Raw genomic sequence first — 27,500 nt, forward strand, 5'->3', positions numbered from 1 at the left:
ATTTTTGTGCTGATTTCACCTTACTATGTAGCTGCCAAACTAGCGGAACCTGAAACCATCAGGTTGGCTTTCCTCCTGTTCTGCCGCATGAGGCAATATTGCGTAATACGCACGAAGCATGCTACAATAGGCTTTTAACGCGTCAGCACATTTGAGGTGCACAGCATAGCCAATATCAAACATCTTTATGGTCAAATGAGCTATTTGTATCCTGCAAAAGTCTGACTGACATTGCGTTCTGTTCGGCAGGCAAGCCTTGGCATCCGCATGTTTCGTGTTACATCATCAACGGAGAAATCGTGTTGGTTAGGCTACTGATTTGCTGCCCTGGCAGATCGACTGAGAAGACAGGACCACAGATCCACACTCCTTGTACAAGTTGAATTCGAAAAGCAAAGTCAACCAGCAGGTAAGAAAAACGTGGGGAATCCCCTGACTCGCGCGACGTAGCCCTACATGTCACCAAACGTTCCCGTATCTACAGTGACGGCTCGTGCTTCATCATGCTCGCTCCCCACACCCCTCGCTATTGGCGCATTGGAATGGTCAGTTTAGGTTACGGTAGCCTTACATGCCGCCCCTATGGACTTTCAGCTCACTGCTATACATTATTTAAAGGCCGTCTCGTGCCCATCCTTTTCAGTGTAGCCCACCTGCTTCATTAATATGGCTCGTGCAGCATAAGATGCAGTGACGTGTTAGTGATGAGAGGTGAACCGACGAATAGAACTAGAAGGAGCAGTATCAAAAAAAGTTTTCTTCATAACTGACATTGATTTGTATTAGTTTCGCGTCTGCAGTCTTTTTTCTACGTATAAATACGTCTGTGTAATTCATCTTCAAGATGGAAGCAGGTAAGCTATGCTGATGTTGATGAGACATGTCATCATTTCATAAATTTAGGTGGAGTAAGGGTAGTTTGCTGTGGATAGACGCTAGAGGCGCCGCAGCATTAGAATCACACACTAGAGGACATTTGGTACACCTATCATTACTGCAATGCTTTATGGCGCTATCAATATCAGAGAGAGAAAGAGAGAGAGAGAGTTAGTTTGCAATAAGTTGGATACCAAAGCAACAGCCATGGATGGTGGTCATTATAAACTCACGCCTTGAAGTTTGTTGTGAAATCAAAAGTTGGAGAAAAAGTGTTCTGGTCCACAGAGGTGTTAATGGTCCCTGAGAGGGTCTTACAGTAAGACTTGTGTGATTTTATAGCAATTATCAATAAAGACAGTATAAACGGAGAAGAGAGAAAACATATGAAGTAACATTCTCTCTCTCTCTCTCTCTCTCTCTCTCTCTCTCTCTCTCTCTCTCTCTCTCTCTCTCTCTCTCTCTCTCTCTCTCTCTCTCTCTCTCCTCTCTCTCACACACACACACACACACACACACACACACACACACACACACACACACACACACACACACACACACACACACACACGCACATTCCTCAGCAAATATCTCTTGTGTTCTTCTTCATGACCTGGCAGCTGTGCGTGACAGCATGACCGAGTTCTGGAAGAAGCATTCCCAGGAGGCCACGGTGGAGGAGATGATGCTGGACTCCAACGCCCAGGAGCTGACGGAGCACGAGCTGCCCGAGATCCTCTCCCTCCTGCCCAGCATCGCGGACAAGGACGTCCTGGAGCTGGGGGCCGGCATTGGGTCAGTCCCATTCACATGCATGCATGCATTATACACAGTAAATTCTGCAGTGTTCATTTAACACTTAGAGAGTTGATTTGACATCATTTGGACTTAAATGAACTCTTTAAGTGTTGAATTAATAGGTCAATATTAGGAAGGCTGCTGGTCCCGATGCTGTTAGTGGGCGCACATTACGCTTCTGTGCAGACCAACTAAGTGGAGTTTTCACCTGCATCTTCAATATGTGTGCAAAAGAGGGCCATATTCCCCATATATGGAAGAGCTCCACCATAATCCCACTAGCTAAATTAAGTAAACCCAAGGAATTGAAAGATTTTAGACCAGTTGCCCTTACATCCTTGGTGATGAAAATCTTTGAAAAAATTCTTAAAGCTGAAGTGATGTCCTTGGTCACTGGTAAACTGGATCCATTACAGTTTGCTTATCAAACTGGTAGAAGTGTGGACGATGCGAAACTCTTTATTTTAGATACAGCATATAAACACTTGGAGAAGCCTGGGTCCCATGTTAGGCTTTTATTCGCAGATTTTTCTTCTGCTTTTAACAAAATGCAGCCACATATCCTGATTGAGAGATTAGCAAATGATTTCCAGCTATCTAATCAACTATTGCTGCTACTTTTAAATTTTTTAACAGATAGAATACAGCGAGTATTTGTAAATGGTCAACTATCACAACCCATTTCCTCAAATACGGGCTCGCCGCAAGGCTGTGTTCTCTCTCCTTTACTTTTTATTTTGTACACCGACAGCTGCAGGACTTCCCAACAAGGAAGTCACTTAGTCAAGTTTTCAGATGACACTGCACTGCTATCTTTATTTCAAGGCCCACACTCCAGTCATGGGCTAGCATTGACCTCATTTGTGAAGTGGTGCGACGATAATTTTTTAGATTTAAATGTAGCCAAGACAAAAGAGCTCATAATTGATTTTAGGAAGGCAAAGGCAGAACCAATAGCAAGTGTCATACATGGGGGAGACGTGGAAATCGTTGACTCCTATAAGTACTTAGGTACAATATTTGACAGTGAGCTCAAGTTCCATATAAACACTGAGACAATTGTCAAAAAGGGACAACAGAGAATTCATTTGCTGAGGAAGCTTAACTCCTTCAGTGTCTCTAAAACCATTTTACGTAACTTTTATCAGTCTTTTATTGAGAGTCTCTTAACTTTCTCTTTTTTATGCTGGTTCAATAGCCTTTCAGTCAAAGACAAGAACAGTCTCAGCAGTATTGTTAACACGTCATCAAAGATTATTGGAACACAGCTAAATAGTCTGAGTGCTCTGTTTAACAAACAGGCAGTCCAAAAGGCTAAAAGTATCACTAGTCAACCTGACCATGTTTTAAGTGGTGAATTTTCATTAATGCCCTCTGGGAGGCGCTATTATTCTGTCAGGACAAAAACAAAGCGTTACTCTGGATCGTTCATCCCTACAACCATTAGATTATTAAACAAGGTTGTAGGGATAGAGTTCATTACTGACCATTTAATTTACTGAGGGCTGCTCATCACTGACAGGACAGGGTGTTTGAATGTATGTGTTAAAATGTGTATGTTTTTGTTTCCTATTTATTATTTATTGTTTTTTGTTTCCTTTAGGTTTTGTATTTCATTTTCTACTCTTTTTATTTATACTATCTATTCATTGACTGATGGAGACTGGGACCGCAAACTGAATTGCCCTTCATGGGACTAATAAAGTAATCTGAATCTGAATCTGAATCTGAATTAACACCGCCGCATTTACTGTGTAGTAGGATCTGTTTACATGACTGGTCATCTTCTTCGGTCACTTTATGTGTCACGGGTGCCCTGTGTAGTATTTCTGGTAGTTTATTTCCAGAATGCATGCTGCCCATTCACCATCAAATTCTAAGTATATATACATACTACATATTATCATTGGAATTTCTACTGAATCAGCAAAGTGGATATGTCCATCGTATTTCAAAATTAGCTTGCAGCTTTATCGTCTTGACATGCACTTACAGGAACATACTGTTACATACAAACACCACATTACATGCTGTCATCATAGGTGGACATGTTACATGGATTGATTTAACAAAGTCAAAATACTACAGCCTACAGTCATGCACTCCCTGACTGCATTAACAGCAATTATCTGAGTTAATTCCAATTCATTTATTATGCTGTGATTAAGCTGTAATACATTAGACACCTACAACAGAGATACTCTAGACAGAGATAAGTCATTCTAGTTCATTTCTGGTATCCACTTTCTGTCGGGTGAACACCCCTTTAGCAGACCTTCGGTTAGGAGACCTTCGGAGTCCTGAGGTTGAGAATAAATGGAGTCCCCTTAGCGCTGTAGATGGTGGTAGCGCACTTCTCGTGCAAACACCTCAAAAATAGAAGAAGAAGGAGGGGACAACGCCCCCTTAGGAGACCAACTTGAGCACACACTTTTGCATTGGGTGGGCGGGTTTCGAAGCCTCTTTATTACTCCACCCTCTTTGCCTACAGTATGTATTCTAGAGATATCCATCAGGTGTCACATCCTGTTTGAAGCTTGTGATCCCCCAATCAGCCAATGAGACAGTGAGTCATGCACTCCTGAGGTTTCTGATGTTCCCTCCCACTTTCCTTGAAAGCTCTCTTACCGTATAAATGATTGACTGTGTTTGTTGACATGAGGAACAACACAGAGTGATAGGTTAAGTTTATTACAGGGTGTGGTGACACATTGGTTTTATTGTCAGAGCATTGTGTTTTTGTTTTGCACGACCTGTATTTACAAGAATCACAATTACACATAATACCATATGAGGTAGTACTGAGGCTAATAATAATATAGTTCTGTCATCACTAACGGTTTGACATTCAAATTAAGTTAGATTGATAGAAATATAGATAGAAAGATATATTTACTGCATTTTTACATTCATAGAAGGTATTGCTCATTCATGTTTCATTCATGTGTGCCTATGTTTTTGTACATACAGTATGTTTGTTTTGTTGGATCATATGCATCTTTTTTTTTTTTAAACAAACTGCATCCAAAACAGCATCCAAAAATATGTGAAGAATGTTTCATTTTTTAACCTAATGACAGCAGCAGCGTGACCCCTTTGAAGGGACATTTACCCTTGGCTTGACCTTTGACCCCTTTAACCTTTTGGCAGGAGATACACGTGTCATCTGATTGGCAAGGCCCATCACGTGACCGCCGTTGACTTCATGGAGAAGTTTGTGGAAAAAAACAGGGAAACCAATCAGCACCTCGGCAACGCTGACTTTCTCCAGGCCGACGTCACAAAGCTAAACTTTCCCCCAAAAAGGTATGAGGGTGACATGCGCTTGTAGGTACAAGTACATAGTAGTAATATTATAGGCATAAAAAATACCAATATGAAAAAAATAGATAATACTAAAGAGAAATAGAATAGTCAGATACAAACGCATGTATTATATTACACGTGTACATGACTGGTCAGCTTTGATCACTTTAAGTATGATTTAGCATATAGGCCACTGTAGGGTACTTGTAATAATGTAATATTTATTTGTGTCATTCATTATGTTTTTATTCTATTGTACATTACTCAGCATATTCAATTGCACTCGTCCACATTGTTTCATTTTCTAGAGTGAAGTGTTGTCCGCTATCAACACAACAACACACAATACAATACACACAACAGACAACACAGATTAATTCAGTTCATGCTCTTTGCTCCTCAGTTTCGACCTGATTTTCTCCAACTGGTTGATGATGTACCTGAGTGACGAGGAGCTGTCTGGCCTGGTGGAGAAGATGCTGAGTTGGCTGCGGCCTGGAGGACACCTCTTCTTCAGGGAGTCCTGCTTCCACCAATCAGGTGACTTTATCAGATGCTCCAGAAGAGTCAAAACAAAGAGCTGTCTAGTGGAGTTAGATACTTTAGGAGACCTTCGGTTAGGAGACCTTTGGAGTCTTATGGTTGCGCACATCTTGTGCAAGCCGCCACCAAACACCACAGAGAGGAAGAAATTAGGAACAACGCCTCCTTAGGAGACCGAACTTATGCACACTCCTTTGCATTGGGTGGGCGGAGTTTGGAGTGTCTTTCTCTACTAGACAATTCTTTGGTCAAAGTATGCACATTCCACCGCGCTAAGGCCAGGTGCAGGACGAAGGCCTATCTGTCAGTAGAAAGAGTAGAAGTCATATGCCTGATGAAGACTCTGCTGGGTTGAAACGTCGTATGACTTGAATAAACCTTCAAAGCGGAGCCACAGTGTGTGGACTTCTACTCTTTCTGCTGACTTTATCATTTTAGTGTTCTGGGACCACTCATACGGCATGTGACCAGAGATATGTACTGTAGATGCACATGTGTATGTATTGTATGTGTGTACGTTTATGTCATTAAATGACCATGACTGTGATTCTTATATTTTAGTACAGTTTTTCCAAACCTTTTTCGGACAGGGACCCCATTTTGACTTCCCAATTTTTCAAGGGACACCATACAATTTTTGCATGACAATAACCTGACCCCTATGTTGTTTTAGTAGCTTGGTCCTCCTGCCCATGCTGCCTGTGACAGTGTCATTGAACTGTGACACATTGCACTGGAGTCCCTCTGGAGAACCTGCCCATTTGCAGGAAAAAAGCCAGGGTATAATTAATTACAAAATCTGTGCATGAAACATTGAACAATAGCTTAATTGGTGGCAGACCTGTCAAGTCTGGTATACATTGTAATTAACACTTCAAAGACAATGGCCCACTCCTCAAAGTCAGCTTAGTGACATTGTAGATGTCTCTAGACGTTGTGTGACAATGGGCTCTCTCTCTCTCTCCGCCTCAGGGGACTGCAAAAGAGATTTCAACCCCACGCACTACCGCACACCGGCGCACTACAATCACCTGATGACATCAGCACAGTTGAAGGATGACAAAAAGGCCTATGGCTTCGACATTGTCCTGACGAAAACAGTGCAGACCTACATCAAGGTAGAGTATACAAAAAAAGAACGGAGCTTTGTGTGTGTGTGTGTGTGTGTGTGTGTGTGTGTGTGTGTGTGTGTGTGTGTGTGTGTGTGTGTGTGTGTGTGTGTGTGTGTGTGTGTGTGTGTGTATGTGTATGTGTGTGTGTGTGTGTGTGTGTGTGTGTGCCCGCAGGGCTGCTGACAGCTTTATCCAGCCCCAGGACTACGTATATAATTCGAAAGGGCATATAATACACTCACTCAATGTAGTGGGGACCAAATTCTGGGGCCCTCCTCTCTCTGGGCCTAGAACAACAGACCTGTTTGTCCCCCCTTGTCGACAGGCCTGTGTGTGTGTGTGTGTGTGTGTGTGTGTGTGTGTGTGTGTGTGTGTGTGTGTGTGTGTGTGTGTGTGTGTGTGTGTGTGTGTGTGTGTGTGTGTGTGTGTGTGTGTGTGACAGAAAACTTCCATAATGTTGTCCTGCTTTGGAGTATTAGTGCAACGTTTTACTCTGATTACCATCATCAGTCAACTCTACAACACAAACGGTTCAAACCTTGTCTAAAAGAGTTTGGTTGAGTATGATAGAACAATTACTCTATGTCCTGCTACTGAATGACGTCATTCATTCACAAAAAAAGTGGGCTGGTGATGAACTCTTCAAAAATCAACAGCGTCCAGTTAGCCAGTTACAGCTTGAAGGAGGTGCATCAGTGGAACATCTCAACCGATTGGTTGCATCAGGGGCGGAACTGAAGCCATGAGGGTCATGGAGAGGAATTTTCTGTTTAGACGTACTATTTTGTAGTTTCAAATGTGCGCAGTGCTTTTGTATGTGGTGTGGCCTGCTCTACTGTACTGTATTGTTTGCGATAAAGTCCATGTAGAATACTTCCGGTTCTGACCTCATTGTAGCCAAAAGGTAGGAGCAGTTTCCTTTGAATGTAATGGACATTTGTCTGGACTGTAATTTGATATCTTGATAATGTTATTACAAAATGTCTTCTTACTATCATTTGATTACATACAACAGGTGTGTGATATTATTCTGATCTGAAATATGAAATATCGTTCTGGTGGCACTGAAATCTGAATATCTCTATTCTGAAGGAATTTTACAAAACCCTGTCCAACCAGAATGCTATTTTAGTCATTCCCATCTGTCTGTCTGTACTGCCCTGGAGAAAGTTAAAAGGGGATAGTTGGAAAAGGGCTTCACATTGCATAACTGTTAGACTTGAATGTAAACAAGAGTGAAAAAAAAAATCCATTGCCAGATGGGAAAAGCAGCGTTTCTCCGTGGTGAGTCAGATCGTGTCCTTCATAACTTCTGTGGATTAATATATTCCTCTTGTTTCACAATATTTGTCTAGTATAGTTTTGGAGTGTGTGTGGGAAGCTCTCCTCTCCCACCTCTTTGCTCCTCTTTTGTTTACGCACCTGCTGTCTGAGCGAGCCTGCTGGAAATGAGAGTGGAACAACACAATTATGTTGCTGTTTATGCCCCTTTATCCTCAGTCGCCTTGGATAAAAGTGTCTGTTAAATGTAGTATTAGTGAAGGTAATGTAATGACATAATGTTTCGCTCTTCCAAATGGGGACAACAAGAGCCATGCAATGTCAATCCTCTGTGCAATTCTTTAGTAAGTTGATAAGAATAGCCTATATATCTGAGTCACGCGGTGATCCACGGTTGATTTGAAACATTGCACATATTCTTGTCCGTTACTACAGTTCCTCCAGTTCCTCCAGAACACCTAGCATCTAGTATCTGGCATCTAGTTTGGTACCTACTACTAGCCATGTCTCATTATTCCAACACGCCATAGTTCTCCTGCAAAACTCTAGCACAAACATGAAACTTTCATTAACCATTCTGCAAGTGTCAACTCCACTCTCCCCATGCGAAAGCACTGGCGCTGAAGTAGCCAGTGTTTTCACCTGGCACTGGTCGCAATCATAACGTGACTCAGAACGGGGTTTCGGGTTGTGTTTGTTATTTTGATATATGTACATTTTGGGCATTGTATTTTGATAATATGTTGGTGGTGGTTTACTTTATTTGTATTTTCTATGCTTTATTTTGAATGTGTTTTTTTGTAACTTTCTGTAAATAGTATGTGTCAGGACAGGATTGGTGGAGGTGTAGTATTGACCAATGAGCTGGCAACTAGCTCTCATTGGCTCAACTTAGAGTTAATGCATAGCCCTATTTAAACTGTTCTCACTTGCTGCATGTTGAAGTAAGTGTTCAGCCATTCACTGGTGATGTTGCTAGGCTATGTTAAACAGAGACTATAGCTCATAGCTCATATTTGAACATTCATATAATTTTGGTTCTTTTGCCATTTTGATGCTCTAGCATTTATGTTAGCTGCGCAATTTTTAATAAAATTCCAAAAATCCTTTGAGATATCTGACTGCCACCTTGCCTTCTTCACACCACTTCTCCACGGTTGCCAAATTCCATCTCGGGGGACCGCTCGCCCCCTCACATATAGCCATATACTGTATGCACTCAAACAGTGTGAAAGTTTGGTCTCTGTATGGGTGGGCTCTGAGTGGAGCTTATGCTGATCTCAGTGCAGATAACCAGACAATCCTGTTGAAGGGAAACTGATTGGATAAGTCACCTGCACCGTCTCAAACCGTGTCAGCACAGCCAGCATCACCAAACTTTGACGGTGACATGATTATCTGTCGGGGGGGGGCGCTGTGGCACAGCGTGCTAAACCCCCCACATTTGGGCACACATTGCACAGGGACCCCGGTTGGAATCCGGCCGGGGTCATTTCCTGGCCCTGCCCCGTCTCTCTCTCCCAATTGTTTCCTGTCTACTCTCACACTGTCCTGTAATAATAAAGGCCAAAAAGCCCCTTGACATGATTATCTGTCATTCCAGATGAAGAACAACAAGAACCAGGTGTGCTGGCTGCTGGAGAAGGCTGAGCGGGCCGACGCAGAGCAGCAGCACCAGGGCGGCTTCGCCACCTTCCAGGAGTTCCTGGACAACCAGCAGTACACGCGGCGCGGCATCCTCAGATACGAGAAGATGTTTGGGGCCGGCTACGTCAGCACGGGGGGACCCAGCACCACAAAGGTGAGACTGTGGGGGTGTGGGGACTGGGGAGGCATCAGGTAGAATCTACCTATGGAGTCCATACTAGATGGAGGCATACTCCATGTTAGATGGAGTAACTTCTTGTGAAGATCTAAGAGGGACCAGCTCCACAAAGGTGAGACTGGAGGAGAGTGGGGAATGTGAGTACGGCAGGGAAGATGACTGATGGTATCAAGACAAACTGGGATACTTCTCAGCGACCACACCCAGGGATGAGCGAAGCACTTATGATATTTTTTTTAGAAGTTTTGACGTTTGGATGCACCTGCGTCTTCCTCAGAGTTGAGAAAGCGCACAAGCGTTGAAACCTAGGTCACATTGTGAACCAAAATAAAATGAAAAACTTGAGTGTTTTGGCCATCCTTGGGTATAGTTTCTTTGGTCAGCCTGGGCCCTTAGAAGTAGCCCAATTTGTCTTGGTTCTACTGTTCTCAACTATGAGTACCACAGAGGCTGAAGCACAGACATTCTTCTTCTGGACTGACCGTATGTTTAGAGAGTCCAAAAACGTCCAAAGTGAAGAAGTTGCTGCAAATAAACGTAATGAAATATAAAATGTCATGTAGTGTAGTTGCTCTGAAGAAGCTTCCCTGTCATGAGCAAATAAAGCAAAATTTCATCACGATGAAGGTTCTTCACCTGTGCTTGGCAGTCGGCCTGGAAATCGATTCATAGCATCTTCTTTGGAATGCTTTGTTGTTCCATTCATCTCACAGTCCGTCAACCACACAAGTTAAACTCTTCTTGTAGTGTCTTTACTCTCAGCTGATATCATGTGAATTAAGATGACCAAGAAGAGGAAGATGGTTACTAGTTTAAATGATAACACTTCAAAATAACTGTGCACTAAAAAGCTCTATAAACACTTTGTGATTGTAAACAAAATATTTACTGTTTATATTTGTCAGCAACATATCTGTCAAAATGAGGGATAGAGGAAACTGATGGGACTTTGTAATGTTACAGTTCTCTTTATAGTCTTAGCAGCACAAATGAAACCAGAGGTGCATCCACTGGTAGCTACACATTGGCAATATTTGATACAGTATTTTGAAAACATGTAATAAAAACAACTCAAAGCACTAGTTTCACTTATTCAATATTCATGACAGGAGTCAGGTGACTGTTTTACAATGATATTACACTACTCATATTTTATTACATTTTGTGAAAAACCAACAGGAGTTTGTTGACCTGTTGAACCTCAAACCTGGACAAAAAGTTGTTGATGTCGGCTGCGGCATAGGAGGAGGAGATTTCTATATGGCAAAGGTAGGACACAATAACAACATCAATAAGATTGTCTATTTTGTAATTTTCACTGTCCCTTGTCATTGTGCATTTTGTAACTGCCAGTTATCCTTTGTAGTACAGTATGGCATTAAGAAGTTAAAAACTGAGTCCTCTGTTTGGTGTTGACTAGAACTTTGGTGTGGAGGTGTTGGGAATGGATCTGTCAGCCAACATGGTGGAGATTGCTTGCGAGAGAGCAGCCAAGGAGCAATTACCACAGGTATGTGTGTCATCAAGTCACTTTCACAAGCATCCCACGAATGTCAAATTAATCAGAGGTTGCATAGTAACAACTTGTTGTCATTGTTACTGCTGTTTTGACAGGTGCAGTTTGAGGTGGCCGACGCCACAAAGCGTGTTTTCCCTGAGGGCACGTTTGATGTGGTCTACAGCCGAGACACCATTTTGCACATCAGTGACAAATTGGAACTCTTCAAGCACTTCTATGTAAGTATGGTTGCATCATGTTACATTAGTAGTTTAGGATAAGCTATAGGCCTATTAAATTGCAGCTGGACTGTCGAGGATAAAACGAATGAATGAATGAATGAATGAATGAATGAATGAATGAATGAATGAATGAATGAATGAATGAATGAATGAATGAATGAATGCAAAAAAGAATTAATGAAAAAAGAATGAATTAATCTACCAATCAATCAGTTAGCCAATTACACTCAGTAACCAGGGTAGTCCACCTGTAAACACTGGGTTGCTGGATTAGTACATATAGTACGTATACGGTACATCATATATTATGTATATAATGTGACATCTCTTCGTGGTTAAAGCAGGTTGAACTGTCCTTGAGTGAAATACTCAGCCTCATACTGCATGTCTTGCATGGCATCCACAGCTGGGGTTGTGAATGTGTGTGTTAATCAGTTTGAATGTTAAGGCATTAGGGACTAAGTTGATAAAAGGAATGTGCCACATCATTGCAGTGTGATAACCATCTCTCTCTCTCTCTCTCTCTCTCTCTCTCTCTCTCTCTCTCTCTCTCTCTCTCTTTCATTGTGGTATCCCTGCAGTCATGGCTGAAGCCTGGGGGGAAAGTGCTGATCAGTGACTACTGCTGTGGAGAGAAGCCCTGGAGTCCCCAGTTTGAGGACTACGTCAAGCAGAGAGGCTACATCCTCTACACACCACAGAGATACGGACAGGTGGGAGAGGCATTATTTTCCACGACAATTTCACACCAACGTTCTGTGTGTCAGTGGTGCAAATGTGTTCATGTCCAGTGAATTTTTAATCACCTTTGTGTGTGTGTGTGTGTGTGTCTGTGTGTGTGTGTGTGTGTGTGTGTGTGTGTGTGTGTGTGTGTGTGTGTGTGTGATTTCTCCTTTATCTGTATGTGTGTGTGTGTGCATGCATACCTGTATTTTTTTTCTGCATGCTTCTGCGTGATTCACCTGCACCTACCACATAGTTCCTAGAGGGGGCAGGCTTTCCCAGTACGTTAAACATAAGATCAACATTTCACTTTGCAATCAGGATGGATCTAGTGCAGTGGTTGTCAAAGTGGGGTCCAGGGACCCCTGGGGTCCGCAGCAAGTTGGTAGGACAGACTATCATAGTGTAGCATGACCCATGTGAGGGGGGCCTTGACTGGCATCTACTGGTATGTAGTCGCCCATGTCATGGTTAAGTTTGGGAACTCCTGATCTAGTGTGCATTTTGGCCTTGTAGGCATATGACTGGTTTGATCAGTTTTAACATGTGCACCTCTGTGTGTGCATGCGTGCATGCGTGCATGCGTGCGTGTGTGTGTGTGTGTGTGTGTGTGTGCACGCATGCGTTAAGCTGAATGTGAAATTTCGCTTCTGTGGTGACCTGTGTGATCTCCCTGCACTTCTCCCTTAGTTCCTGGAGGAGGCAGGCTTCACCAGTGTGCGCGCCGAGGACCGCACGCAACAGTTTATTCAGGTCATCAAGAGCGAGCTGGAGAAGGCTGACGCCATCAGGGAGGAGTTTATACAGGTAAGGGGGTGGAACCTCAACAGCCAATAGCACGCAAGCACATTGCATACAACATTTACCTGGCTACCACACAGGATCGTTGATGTAGTCCACCTAAAATATGAGATTATTTTTATTATTGCTTTTTATTATTGCCATTTCCTCAATGTGATATGAGAAAGTGTGAGATGAAATGGGGACTTACACAGTCTTGTCAATCCTAACAACCACTGTTGTTGCTGCTGCTTCTGTGTGTGTGTGTGTGTGTGTGTGTGTGTGTGTGTGTGTGTGTGTGTGTGTGTGTGTGTGTGTGTGTGTGTGTTTGTGCGTGTCCATTCCTACAGGAATTCTCTCAAGAAGACTATGACGCCATCGTTAACGGCTGGACAGAAAAGCTCCAGCGCTGTGAGATGGGCAACCAGCGTTGGGGACTGTTCTATGCCACTAAGAAGTGACAGACACATCCACTTTCCTGAAAGAATGAATGGATGATAGTGAGAGTGAATATGGTGAAGAAAATAAAAAAGTGAGCAGGGGAGAAAGATAAGAGAAGTGAATCAGTTGTACGGTGTGTCTGCATATGTGCAGATGTATGTGTATCTTTCCGTCTGTAACTGAGTGAGAGAAAGTGTGTGTGTGTGTGTGTGTGTGTGTGTGTGTGTGTGTGTGTGTGTGTGTGTGTGTGTGTGTGTGTGTGTGTGTGTGTGTGTGTGTGTGTGTGTGTGTGTGTGTGTGTGTTTGCATGTGTAAGTGAGAGTGCCTTTTTGACTCTACAGGGATCATGAATCCTTTTGTTTTGCTTGAGGCTCACTGGCTTAATGAAAGTAGACCAATGCTTTTGTTTTTACAGTCTGTGATTGCACTGCAAAGGCCAATTAGCTTTCTTTTGATTTGACCAAATGACTGTGATGTGATGATTTTATTAAAATGTACACTTTTGAACTTATCACCTGGATTGTGTTATATTTTACAACATGCTCACCAGACAAAACAAAAATGTTGTTTTCCACATATGTCTTAAAGTTATGATTAACATTGAATCAACATCCCTTTCAAGTTGTCTTAATGACACAGACTTTGATCAAAAGGTAGGCTACTATAGAACTTGAATAGATTCCAGACTCAAAATGCCATTCTCAGGGAGGAACTGTGCCTTATGTTCTCTTCAGGATACATAAAGTATCTCTATTGTCTTTGCCGTCTGATGCCTCAGAAAATACCATTTGACTTGCTGTCTCCAAGATTCAGATAATCCTCCACAATTCAGAGAATATCAGACAATTTGCAGACTTTGGCTGGGAAAGACAGGCTACAACATGAAAAGTATGGGTCTACTTTCCGGGCAATGATATTTCTTGCCACTGGGCTGGTTCATCTACGGCATAAAGTTCATTAAGATTTCTCCAAAGGACTGGGAAGACGGGATGTCCAACCTGTTTCTAAAACCCAGCAGATGTGCAAAGTTGTATGTGTGTGTGTGTGTGTGTGTGTGTGTGTGTGTGTGTGTGTGTGTGTGTGTGTGTGTGTGTGTGTGTGTGTGTGTGTGTGTGTGTGTCTGCTGACAACACTTGACCATGGGAGAATGGCATGTTTGGAACTGATGGGTGCTGATAAATGAGAGCAAGTAATGAGAGCAGGTGTTCTTGAACCCATGTGCTCCACAGACATTCAAACATTACAATGAATGATACAGTATGTCTTCCCACCATCTATGTATGAATGTATCTGTATAGGCCTAGGTATGTATTCCATCATTCTTTCAATCATTAATTAATTCATTCATTAATTCATTCATGGTGAAGGTCATCGTAGACAAATCATGTAAATCCAGACTGTCCCTGTGGGCACGTTTTTTGTTATTAACTAATACACGCTTCTTACATACTAGAGAATGACCTGATGTTTCCTTTGGAAATGTAACATCTTCGGATATTGCCACCCATCTGTCTCCCCTATCTATCATATCCTGTACTAAATGGCTGGACTGTTCTGAGACATTGAGTGGTTCACTTGCCCTAAACACTGTGCACCAGCTGGCCCTGCTGCAGTAGTGCAGGATTTGGGCAAAACTGAGCCACCTGGACGGAGAGTCATGTTTAGTGATAAGCAGGGCTGAACTGGCCATCTGGCATAACAGGCATTTCCAGGTGGGCCCTGCACCCTTGTGGGCCGCTATTTTCAGAAATGTGAGAAAAAAGGGTGCAGGGCCCACCGTTGAGTCAGTTCTGCGCTGCTAATTATGAGGGGCCCCTTTAAGCCAAAAGTGCCCGGGTCCTATTTCTCCCCCCGTGCAGCCCTGGTGATAAGGGAAAAACAGAAGGAGGCCAGGCTGGATTGGCCATAAGGCACACAGCCAGGGCATTTGCCCGGTGAACTGGTGATGATTTGGCCCTGGCCCTCCCCTCACAGGTATCACTGCTCATGTCGCTACAGTGTCTCTGAGACAGAGTCTCTGCTTCGCTACAATGTCTCTGGCTCTCAGAATCAGATGTAAATGTTCATCTTGGCTGTTGTGGCCGAATAGCCCGTAATATATGACTAAAATGTTGTTGCAAGCTTCATTGTCTCTCTCAATGCCTGGCTGGTCTTGGCTGAAAATGCCTGCCTGGTTTATTATCCCAGTCCCGTCCTGGAAAGAGGTATACTTGCATTGGGGATAATAGAAAAAGATGGCAGCAAGACACCATAGTCACGGTCACCACAATTGTAAGCGTTAACCAACTATATTGAATATTGTCCTCCTTTCATTTTTGCCAACAGTACTTGTCATAAATTGCTTTCCCGTCCCCATTTGTGGAGGCAACGAGGGCTGGTCGCCTTCTGATAACACTCATACAAAATCAGCGTAACTGGCCATTACACTTAGCCTACTTTAAGAATTACCGATATAATACAATGATAGGCCTATAGGCCTACATCCCATGCACCTGTTGTTACGATGACATTGGCTAGAACTTTTTTTTTTATGCAACGCACTACTTTAATTAAAGTAAACATTTTGTTCACACAAATACATAACTCAAAACACATCCATAATTGGTTATGTCTGACACAATGGCAACAGACAAAATTTACCCAAAAATGTACCCAAATTAAACGCACTAATCGACGGCGGGGGAACGTCTATGCGTGCAGCTTGTAGCCTACGAACTCGGCTACTTGTTAATGGTGAGAGTAGGAAGCAACTCACGGTGTCGCACGGCTCCTTGACATGCACTGTTCAACAAATACAAACTGAAGGTGACGTGTGTTTGCACTGCTCTGCGTGCATAATACAAAATGGCGAGGTTGAGCGAACATGGGATTCGTCTCAGTTCTGTAAGTATTACTGGCATATAGCCTATTTTAAACATTGTGTCCTAATTGTAAATAGTAGAATGTGGTTATTGCACGACCTATTGTTATGTGTACTTTCAGATGAGCCCATCTTACCTGAATAGCAACTCAACAAGCCACACATGGCCCTTCAGCGCAATTGCAGAGTTGATAGGTAAGTTCAGACCATAACACGTCCTTTGAACTTTGCGTCGAGTCTGGAGACTATACTTGTAACAGCACGTCTTTCAGCGCACAAATGAAAATGGTTTCGTTTTGTCACTTTTCTACTTCCGTGTGCTGTTCTTCAGACATAACTATGTGGCTGGTCTTCATTCTTCTCAAGATCCACCTGTTTTTTGGTGGTTTGTCTTTGGAATGATCACTGTCATCAATGCCTTGATCTGCGGACACTGAAGCGCGCGGAGCTTTTCCACCAACATGACCCAATCTACCTAAATTAATGGCATATTAATAGGCTATTATATCAATTGACAGTAGGCCTATATATGCCAATGAGTTATTTGGATTCGCCTTTCAGCATCCCGTATGCAATTAACTATAGCCTAAGTCTACACTACCAACTCGGTCAGGTTCATGAAAGTATACAATAGCCTAAGTTAACTCTTCATAGCCTATTACCCCCCGGAAATAATAATAAAAACCTATGTTTTATTAGAACTATCATAATAAACATTGTTTGACCATTACAATGTTATAAACAGCGCAGTATGTAGCATGAAGTATCCTACAATGCTGCCCGTTTTTTTCCACCAATCAAAAACACGACTGGGTTCACGGTCGGCTTTGGTGCAGAAGTTTGGGGTGGCGCGTACAGTGTGTGCGTGCGTGCGGCGCGTGCGTGCGTGCGTGTGTGTGTGTGTGTGTGTGTGTGTGTGTGTTACAACAGTTACAACAGTAAGTTATCCAATGTATAATTAACCTATTAGGCTATAATACATAGGCTACTGGTAAGCTGAAAGCACATATACTGTATATTGTAAGTCCTTCCAAGATCTATCTGATCAATTGATATTTCTCTCTTTTTTGCTTCTCATACAGACAATGCATCAGATCCAGGTGTGTGTGCCAAAAAGATTTGGATAGATGTTGTCGAAGTGAATGAGCAGCAGTGTTTGACTTTCACTGACAATGGCAGTGGGATGACACCAAGCAAACTGCACAAGATGCTCAGGCAAGTCCATTTCAGTTTACAGGGATTGTTACAGTTGTTCAAAAAAGACAAAACAGCACTAAAACTTCACTAAAGTGAACATCAGTTTGTGTCTTGTATTTCCATTAGTCTATCAGAGTGTGTGTGTGTGCGCGAGCATGTGCATGCACACGTGCACACGTGTGTGTGGGCGTAAAGGGTTTGCAGAGATACTATGTAACACACCCCATCCTCCTGCATTCCAAAGTAAATGAGCAAGCAGTATGAAACGGTATGAATGAAGCATGTGACACTATGAAACCTTGTCCCTGCATGCACAGACGTAATGTGATAGCAATGTGATAGCATTGCCATCATATTATTAGTGATCATGCACAGTGTTAATTCAACACTGGTTGGACTGGGGTGACAAAACAGAATTTTCTTGGTGTAGAGCAGCCCCTGTTTTTAGATGCGTCCTAGCATCTCTATAAGAGAGTATGTCCGTCCATCGGTCAGTCTGTCGGTCTGTCAGTCCGTCTGAAACACATTCTCTTAATTGTCATTCCCTCCTGTGTCCACAAGGCGGCAGTGCACAGACGGACGCATCTTTTGTCCGCCTGTCAGACTTGTTCTATATTATTATTAGCTCAGTCCACTGTCTATTAAAGGTGGACCAATGAACCGTCCTATCTAAATTGAAATCTCTAAGTTGAAAAACAAACAAACAAACAAAAAACAGCAGCATCGGCCCCTGAGGACTGTCGGCCCTCTGGGAAAATGGTCTGTATGCCATACTATCAGTCCAGCCCTACTGGGACCAAATACACTGTTGAAGATGTTAAATAGACTCTCTAAGTGGTGAAGAAGCCTCTTACTTCAGATGGGCCCATCAACAGGCCAATTCACTCAATTACATCATACCATAATAACATTGCTATGACATTGCAGGGAGGCTTAGATAAGATGAAGACTTGGTCATTACCGTTTTTGTAACAATACGTCTGCCCTACAAAGCAAAAAGGCAGTAACTGCGCAGAGCTCAAAACTGAGTCAGTTGACTTTAAAATGATGCTGCAATCCAGTATAAGTGGTTTTTGGGATATTACTGATATGTGACAGTTTTGTTACTTTATATTACCACCCTTTTTCCAAATCAATCATTTTATTTATCTGTAGACTTTGATATATATGGCATTAAAGTTATAGTTAGTCATTTTAAACAGCAATGCAGTTACTGCCTTTTTGCTTTGTAGGGCAGACGTACGTGTGTCCTTCGAATGTATATTTTTGTAATGCACTGTATGTGAATTGCCTAAACCAAAGGCATTCTATTCAATTCTACATATCTACGGTGATCATGATGCATTGTATGTCACGCTATCCGGAGCATCTCAAATTCTAACGAGATGGGGAACCAATTCATTTGTGTATTTCCAATAGCTTGATGGTGCGTGTTTAAAGCTAGAGTATTTGATGTGTTTAGTAGTTTACTTACAGAATTTATGATGCCCATTCACAAATGTTATTGTTTTCATGAATATTTTCCTCCACCATCAATTTCCACATATTTATCATGGATGGGAAAATTATAGCCCAGAAATTGAATTTGCTTCCTGTGGCAGTCTAGAAATTTGTGGTTGTTTTGCGAAGCTGAAAGTCGAAAGTCGACACAGCCAATCAAATCACGAGGAGCGGATTGGAGGCCGGGCTACCTAGTGACGACAGAATATCATACAAATTAGATGGTCTGATAAACAATCAAATGGGTGTATGGGTTGCTTGGGCAGGAGTGCGAATGCGCATTACTGAAGGCCCTGTGTTACTGTATGTCATAGTACAGTAGAACTATGGTAATTAACCTTTCAATGGCTATTACAGCGGGCCTCAGATGGCGTGCATTAAGGGGCTACAAGTTATATTAACACTGGTATATTTACTGGGCTCCCTCCTCTTCCCCATCCACAGTTTCGGCTTCACCGAGAAGGGCTCTGGCAAGGGTGGCCACCAGGCCATAGGCGTGTATGGCAACGGCTTCAAGTCGGGCTCCATGCGCCTGGGCCGCGACGCCCTGATCTTCACCAAGAACGGCGGCTGCCAGAGCGTGGGCATGCTGTCCCAGAGCTTCCTGCAGGCCATCAAGGCCCAGGCCGTCATCGTGCCCATCGCACCGTTCAACCAGCAGACCAATATCCTTCTATTGTGAGCAGGGCTCTAAATTAACTTTTTTTATATCACTAGCCGAACTTGCTATTAGATATTGATCTTAGTAGCCAAACATACACTTACTAATGGGTCAAAGTGGCTAGTAAGTTTGTCTTTTCTTCCAGCCAAACTGAATTTTCACCAGCATCTGGCCGGTTGGCAGGTGTTAATTTAGAGCCCTGATTGTGAGAGAGAGTGTGTGTGTATGATTGACGTTGTCCCAATGGCACAATTCAAACAGCTAATGCAGCACATGTGGTCTGATTTGTTTGTGTGTGTGTGTGTGTCATCGTGCCAATCGCTCATTTCAGCAGACTATTGTCATTGTAGCAAAAGGAAGTTGTACAGTCCGGATTCAAACGTTGGCCTTCTCGGGTAACAGTGTCTGTGTCTGCGTGTCTGTGTGTGGGTGTGAGTGTGGGTGTGGGTGTGGGTGTGAGTGTGTTTGTCTGTGTCTGTGTATCTGTGTGTCTCTGTGTCTGTGTATCTGTGTCTCTGTGTGTCAATTAATCAACCAGCAGGCCAATATCCTTATACATACTGTACATGTTATCTTTCCTGATGTGTGTGTATGTCATTTGTTGTTGTTGTTGTGGCCGCTGTTGTTGTTGGATAGGATTTTTTTCTTAGTTGGTTGGTCCTCAAAAAATCTCACCAATTCATATTGCCCTGAAATGTGGCCAGTGAGTTCTGTTGGCATGCTTGATGGCCCAAGTTGATGACAGTAGGCTACTGTAAATGTTGGTGCTGATCTGAGATGGAATGGCAGAGGTCTGCGCTTTATGAGTGTTCTTTCTGCTTATAGTAATGTATGTGATAGCGTTTGTGCCTTTAGAGGTGTGTGTGTGTGTGTGTGTGTGTGTGTGTGTGTGTGTGTGTGTGTGTGTGTGTGTGTGTGTGTGTGAGAGAGAGAGAGAGAGAATGCGCTTGTATGTCTGTGTGTGTGCGCATGTCTGTCCTTTGATTTGCATGTTTACATTTGTTCTGTGGAACTATTACTTTCCCTATGTGCATTTCTTTGTGCTTAGTTTTGTTACTGTGTGTGTGTGTGTGTGTGTGTGTGTGTGTGTGTGTGTGTGTGTGTGTGTGTGTGTGTGTGTGTGTCTTTCTGTTGTTGACAAAGGTGTCTCACGAAGAAAGACCTGAGGGACTTTCTCTTGTGTGTGTGTGTGTGTGTGTGTGTGTGTGTGTGTGTGTGTGTGTTTGTGCCTACGACAGGGGTTGAGGTGTGTGTGTGTTTGTGCCTACGACAGGGGTTGAGGAGGAGTGTGTGTGTATGTGTGTGTGTGTGTGTGTGTGTGTGTGTGTGTGTGTGTGTGTGTGTGTGTGTTTGTGTGTGTGTCTACATGCGCTTGCATGTGTTCGTGAAAAGAGAGAGAGAGGAAAGAGCAGTGAGGAGCACGGTAGAAACAGAGAGGAAAAGAGGAAGTTGAGAGAGAGAGAGAGACCGGGTCAGGGGTCTGACCGGCAGAATCCTGTCACGATTAAAACCACATAGTTCCTGTCAGCTCACAGACTCAAGGAAACACCTGAATACTCTGTGTTCTGTGTATGTGTGTGCGTGCATGCGTGCGTGTGTGTGTGTCTCTGTGTGTGTGTGCGTGCATGGGTGCGTGTGTGTGTGGCTTTGGCTGTGGGGTGGAGATTTACATGTGTGTGTGCAACATGTGCATGAAAGACAGAGACTCTGTGTGTGTGTGTGTGTGTGTGTGTGTGTGTGTGTGTGTGTGTGTGTGTGTGTGTGTGTGTGTGTGTGTGTGTGTGTGTGTGTGTGTGTGTGTGTGTGAGACTTTGGCTGTGGATTGGGGATTTACATGTGCGTGCATGTGCATGACACACAGACAGAGACTGTGTGTGTGTGTGTGTGTCCCTATTTATTTGCATTGAGCAAACAAGTGAGAAACACTAGACAGCGTGTGTACAGTATCTGCGTCCATGTCCATGGAGAGGCTGCTTTGCTTGCTTGGTTTTTGTGCAAGATGTAGACTTTCCTGACCCCCGATATACCTCATTTTAATGTCATGCAGTTTCACATGAAATCAGACATGTCTTGTACATACATCTTAGCAATCACATTTGCAATATATCTTCAGGGGACCTATAGGTGGGGTCTGTTGAAAGGGGGCGGGCATCTTCAATATACTGTTGGGGGAAATCCTGGTTTGTGTTTATAGTAGGACTTTATAAAAAAATGTAAGTTGCACCTTGGATGAAAGAGGTTGCCCACACCTGGTGTATATGTACGTATGTTCCTTAACCGTTGAGCTCCACAGGCACTAGTGGTGACGGAGGACTCGGAGGCCAGCCTGAGGGCCATCCTGACCCACTCCCTCTTCAGCAGCGAGGAGGAGCTCCACAAGCAGCTGGACTCCATACCCGGCAAGAAGGGCACCAAGATACTCATCTGGAACATCAGGAGGTGCGTTACGGTGGATGGCCGTAGATTCATGTGCGTTACGGTGGATGGCCGTAGATTCTTGTCCGTTACGGTAGGGACACATAGGAGGCGAGGCAAGCGAGCGAAGCGAAGAGAGGCGAAATCCAACCGCTATCAGGTCGTCGCGGCGAATCAAATAGAATGGAACGGTTATGTCAGCCTGATCTCCAAAAATTCGGTGCTCCTGGACACGGATGTTAAGGACACGAAATTTGTGTCCAGGAAATTGGAAAAATCCTGAGAAAACACAAGACTGTGGAAACATAGAGCTGTGGGAGTATAGAAAGAGCACTTCTGTGTGTCCATCACGGAAAATAATTCTGTGTCCAGGAGCACGGAATTTTGGCAAAATCCGTGCTCCTGGACACGGATTTTGTGTCCTTAACATCCGTGTCCAGGAGCACAGAAGTTTTGGAGATCATGTTGGTTATGTTGTTGATTTGATTGGGCCGCGGCAGGCGAATTCGCTCCTCATTTGCATAACATTAAACTTTCTTTAATAATTTCGCTTCGCTTCGCTCCTGTTTGCTTGCTTTCGCTTGCCATCGCTTGCCTTCGCCTCTCTCATAGGAATGAATGGCAAAGTTCGCAAATTCGCGTGTATGTGTCCCTACCGTTACGGTGGATGGCCGTAGAGTCACAAGCATCAAAACCTAACACGGTCAATCTACTACATATGCTTATGCATTCAATGCAGGCGCTCTATCAATTCTGTGTGTGTGTGTGTGTGTGTGCGTGTGCGTGTGCGTGTGCGTGTGCGTGTGTGCGGTTTGCTGTTTGTGTGTTTGTCAAGTGTGTTTTGACCTACTAGAGTATTATCTGAATCTGAACTTAATCTTGCTCCCACATTCTAATCAGTCTTGACCATTAGTGAAGCACACTTGACGTTCGGCAAAATATTTGCACAGCCATTTGTATCTTCAACCAGCGAAATTTCTTTCCGTGAGGAAAAGACAAGCTGGGCTACTTGACAGTGACTAGACCCAGGGATGACTGGAGCACTCAGCAACTTTTTTAGAGGTTTTTTATTATTATGGTGCACAAAATGACTGACGTTTTGGCGCACCTGCGCCTTTCTCAGAGGCAGGTGAAGTAGCCCAGCTTGTCTTTATACTGCTGTCCTCAACGGTGAGCACCACCAAGGCTGAAGCGCAGACATCCCCTCTTCTTTCCGTGAGGGTTTATTTGTTTGTATTGCATATCCACATGTTTAAACTGGCTTAGCTTGCCCACATCTAAACTAGCCCTGTTTCTGTTTTCTTGGTTAAACCAACCACAGGAACCAAGATGGGAAGCCTGAGTTTGACTTTGACACCAATGACATTGACATCAGGCTCCCGGAGATCCAGAGTGAGGTACTGGAGAAGAAGGGGAAACAAAAGGGCTACTCTGGACCCCGACGTCCTGACCAGATCATACCAGAGATGGACTACTCTCTCAGGGTAGGTGGCGTGCTGGTGGTAGTGGTGTATAATGTAGTGTGTGTGTGTGTGTGTGTGTGTGTGTGTGTGTGTGTGTGTGTGTGTGTGTGTGTGTGTGTGTGTGTGTGTGTGTGCGCGCACATGTGAATACATGCATGTTTTTGTCTGTGTGTGAACGTCTGCACAGTCATGTTATTTTTGTAGGAATACCATATTGACATATCTTCAATTGTTTTGAATCTGGCATTGTGTGTGTATTCATATTTTCTTTTATTTTAACCATGCTTGACTTAAACGAGACAGTGTGTGTTTGTTCAGGTGTGAGCCATGTGAGGTCATGCATGTTTAAGCAGCCTGATTAAGCATGGCAAAACTGTCAGCTGCACTCACTGATAACATAACTCATAACTCAAAACAACCCCCCACATCTTCAACAAAGACGTCTCTGTACTGACAAATAGAACCTCGCCTGAACTCACCTGTCTAGTTTTCATTGTAGCCTCCAAGGTCAAGCAGACACTTGAAGGTTACTCCAAGGTTACTTGAGGGATGAAAGTTACTTCAAGGTCAAGGTCAGGTGCCAAGAGGTGTTAAGTCGGTTTGCATTGCTCTTTTCCATCCTATGATTCATGTTTCAAGAATGTAATGTCACAGAGACCAACAACATTAAGTTTAGAACATCAACATGGTTTGATGTTAGTGTCACGTCACAGAGCCAGTGAACAACAGGTGCAGGTGGTGTCTTGCTTGGTGCGTAATTACAAAATGGTGAGGCGGAAAGCAAGAAAACACGCGAGAGCTGAATGCAAATCAGAAAGTCTGCATTAGCGAAAGCTGAAAATAGTAAAAAGTTGACAGAAGCTGTTTTTTTTTAGCCTGGTCCTGACCATTCCATAATACTACCATTTCATTTCGTATTTATGGTCTGCCATTTGTTTGTTCTGAAGCGATTGTAGGAAGCAGGAAGTTTGCACTCAGTTATGGTTTGAAATTATTGGACACCTCTCACCCAATCGCTGGCAGTTACTCAACAACAACATAGCGCAGACCAATGGGTCTGGCGCAGATGTGTACGTCATTGTCACGAGCGTCCTCCCCCTTTCGCCCCCAGGTGGAGGGCGTATTCGATTATTGGCTGTTTTCTGGAGGGGCGTTGCGATCAAAATTCTACTGCTCCAGGCACTCCACAGAGAAGCATGGCCAGACTACAGTAGTGGAGCCAATCCTTTGGCGGAAGTACGTAGGATGGCTCGCGAGGCTGTTCTTTTTAAACTTCAGAAGAACCTTACAGTCCCCATGCTCTATCTCTTTCCCTTCTTCCAGGCATACCTGAGCATTCTGTACCTGAAGCCAAGAATTCAGATCATCCTCCGACAAAGGAAAGTTCACACTAAACTGGTGGCCAAGAACCTGGCCATGATTGAGAACGATGTGTACAAGCCTCACTTCATTGTATCCTCCCATAAGTGCACAGGGTGAAACCTCTGCACCTCTGTTACAATACTGGTAGTGGACACACTGGATTGGCCATGTAAATATTCTGCCATGTATTTCTTATACATTTTCTCTCAACACATTACAGTACATTTCATTAATTAGCTCCTTTTTTACTATCCGAAGGATGCTACTCAAAATCACTTCCTGAACTTTCTGAGCCTAGGATGTCCACTAATACTCTGTTCAAGTTTCTTCTTCTTCTTCTTCTGCTTCTTCTTCTGCTTCTTCTTCTTCTTCTTCTTCTTCTTCTTCTTCTTCTTCTTCTTCTTCTTCTTCTTCTTCTTCTTCTTCTTCTTCTTCTTCTAAAAGCGACTGTTAGCTTGTGTCCTGTGCCATCTGTGTTGTTCTCCTGATCCAACGCCACCAGAATGAACGGGTGAGGATCACCTTTGGATTTAACCTGAAGAACAAGGACCACTTTGGCATCATGATGTACCACAAGAACCGACTCATCAAGTCCTACGAGAAGGTTGGCTGCCAAATTAAAGTAAGTGCCATCAAAACAGTTTACATTATATAGGAAAAGTAATTTATTATATTATATTATATTATATTATATTATGTTATATTATATTACAGTATGTGTTGTTATATTATATAATATATTAAAGTTAATTCAAAGAGTGACAAAGACAGGCCTGTTGTTCTGAAAAAGACTGCTAGCATCTGTTTTCTGCTTGGAAAACATTAACAGTATTTACATGCCAGTTATATTTGCATGTTTGTGTGCGTCACCTGTAAAACAGAATATTGGTACCTCACTTCCCGTTCCTTGTTTTATTATTATTTTGCATTTACGGTGTCCTCTGAACCATAGATATTTACACAACAGTGTCGTTTGCATTTATTTTGTGTGAATCACCAGTAAAATACATCACCATCCACCCTAGCGACACTCATTTTTTGACACCCCTGTTTTCCATTGACTCACTGTGTTGTCTGTGAAAAAGAAATCAATAATATGAAAATTATGAATGAAAATTATCAATTTATAAATCAGTCAAGAGGTCAAAGTCACTGTCATTGTCGAGACATTTATGTATTTCTTCTTGTGATGGTAATTCATCCATAACAACCCTCATCAACAAATCTCATCAGGTGTTGTAGTAGCCTGGTCTTGTCATACGTAAGCTCCTGTCAAAGATTCTTCCTTCCACACGCTACATCTGGCCTATAGTCTTGCATTCCTAACAACAAGAGAGAATGGAAAGCACATTTCAAACATCAGAGGAGGTCAGCCCTCCCTCAAGTAATTCTTTTTTTCAATGTCATGATTAAATGGTAACAATTGCATGAAATAAAACATGCATTTCAAATGGCAAGGGGCTAATAAAAGTAGGTCCAGTAAAAGTTTCTCATTTCGGCCGGTCCAGACCCACTGGACAAATTAAATGACTTTGTACTAATGTTAAGACCAGGCTTGTGTTGTGGTAGCTCCACACGGTGTGTTTACCGTCCTTATCTGTCAGTCCTCAGGGCAGCGGTCAGGGGTCGGAGTCATTGGAGTGATCGAGTGCAACTTCTTGAAGCCAGCCCACAACAAGCAGGACTTTGAGTACACCAAAGAGTACAGGTGGGACTAGGAGCTGTGGCGTGCGCAGACATTTGGGGGGCAGGTACTCGAAGTGGGTGCAGGGGGCATCTGGATCTTCCAGCTGTCTTACTAGGATATAAAGTCTATAGGGTAGTATAATATCGGGGAATTGTCACATGCTTTTGTACTGTAGACGATCATGTCAACATGGACCACAGTACATTGTGAAAAAAATCCAAAAAAGGAACGTTCAAAAGGGGCTTTTTTCGTCCAGTAGGGCAAAGGGGCAGGTGCATCAGCACTTATGGCCACCACTTATGGTTGTGAGTGTGGGTGTATTGGTCATCCTGACCTGACCTCTTTGTTTACACTAACCTAACCACTCAATGCACACTGCACGAAAATGTTGAGTGGTTTTCGCTCAGGTAGACCGCAGATACAAATTGGAATCCCCCTTCAAATCTAAAGTGTGTCGAAGGTGTATAGGTGCTATTGGAACTTGAAGTAGAAAACAAAACTGGAAGTAGAAAACAAAACACTGTAGTATTGCGCTAACAAGTGTATAGTGGTTTGTCCAAACTTTATTCAGACTGGTTAATCAAACTTATTGTTTTGCAATATCTACTCTTTGATAGAGCTTGCCGAGTCAAACATTGCAAAGCCACAGGAGGTTGATGGCTGAAATAGCTGTCTAATTTCAGACAATCGTAAGCTGTTGTACATACGGTACAGTGTTGCAGAAAGCTCCATTGACCTTCAGCTGAATGGGGTTCCTCAGCTCTGAGAGTTGTCAGAAATAATGAATTATTGAGTTTGAATGGATCGTACTGCATCTCTGATTCTTTCAGAGATTTTATAACTTATGATCAGCAGCTCAATAAATGCTCGAAAAACACGAGGATGCACTAAATTCACTGTATTGTAGTTTTATAAATATAAATGTAAATA

The 27,500-nt window shown here is 43.1% G+C and overlaps 2 protein-coding genes across 2 annotated transcripts in view; both read left to right on the forward strand.

Moving 5' to 3' along the window:
* The first annotated feature begins 688 nt into the window (after positions 1 to 688).
* pmt (phosphoethanolamine methyltransferase) lies at positions 689 to 13,936 on the forward strand. The gene is made up of 12 exons (XM_063189592.1): positions 689 to 854; positions 1,497 to 1,671; positions 4,825 to 4,980; positions 5,384 to 5,520; positions 6,496 to 6,641; positions 9,520 to 9,717; positions 10,921 to 11,010; positions 11,162 to 11,251; positions 11,356 to 11,478; positions 12,063 to 12,194; positions 12,895 to 13,011; positions 13,335 to 13,936. Exons 1-12 carry the CDS (start codon positions 845 to 847, stop codon positions 13,443 to 13,445), a joined length of 1,485 nt encoding a protein of 494 aa, XP_063045662.1. The 5' UTR covers positions 689 to 844; the 3' UTR covers positions 13,446 to 13,936.
* A 2,265-nt stretch (positions 13,937 to 16,201) lies between these two features.
* The window catches only part of zgc:152774 (uncharacterized protein LOC553526 homolog), a 30,469-nt gene continuing 19,170 nt past the window's right edge, over positions 16,202 to 27,500 (forward strand). Inside the window, exons 1-9 of the mRNA XM_063189802.1 lie at positions 16,202 to 16,308; positions 16,408 to 16,480; positions 17,368 to 17,500; positions 19,427 to 19,647; positions 21,935 to 22,082; positions 23,380 to 23,542; positions 24,845 to 24,973; positions 25,386 to 25,505; positions 26,488 to 26,591. Of these exons, the coding sequence (XP_063045872.1) occupies positions 16,270 to 16,308; positions 16,408 to 16,480; positions 17,368 to 17,500; positions 19,427 to 19,647; positions 21,935 to 22,082; positions 23,380 to 23,542; positions 24,845 to 24,973; positions 25,386 to 25,505; positions 26,488 to 26,591 (1,130 nt within the window). The 5' untranslated portion in view covers positions 16,202 to 16,269. The remainder of the gene's footprint in view (positions 16,309 to 16,407; positions 16,481 to 17,367; positions 17,501 to 19,426; positions 19,648 to 21,934; positions 22,083 to 23,379; positions 23,543 to 24,844; positions 24,974 to 25,385; positions 25,506 to 26,487; positions 26,592 to 27,500) is intronic.

Source organism: Engraulis encrasicolus, chromosome 23 (assembly GCF_034702125.1).
Source record: "Engraulis encrasicolus isolate BLACKSEA-1 chromosome 23, IST_EnEncr_1.0, whole genome shotgun sequence".
Classification (NCBI taxonomy): Eukaryota; Metazoa; Chordata; class Actinopteri; order Clupeiformes; family Engraulidae; genus Engraulis; species Engraulis encrasicolus.

Coding starts and splice junctions, on each gene's coding strand:
- pmt (XM_063189592.1), top strand. Junction 1,672..4,824: donor GAGCTGGGGGCCGGCATTGG/GTCAGTCCCATT, acceptor ACCTTTTGGCAG/GAGATACACGTGTCATCTGA. Junction 13,012..13,334: donor TCAGGGAGGAGTTTATACAG/GTAAGGGGGTGG, acceptor CCATTCCTACAG/GAATTCTCTCAAGAAGACTA.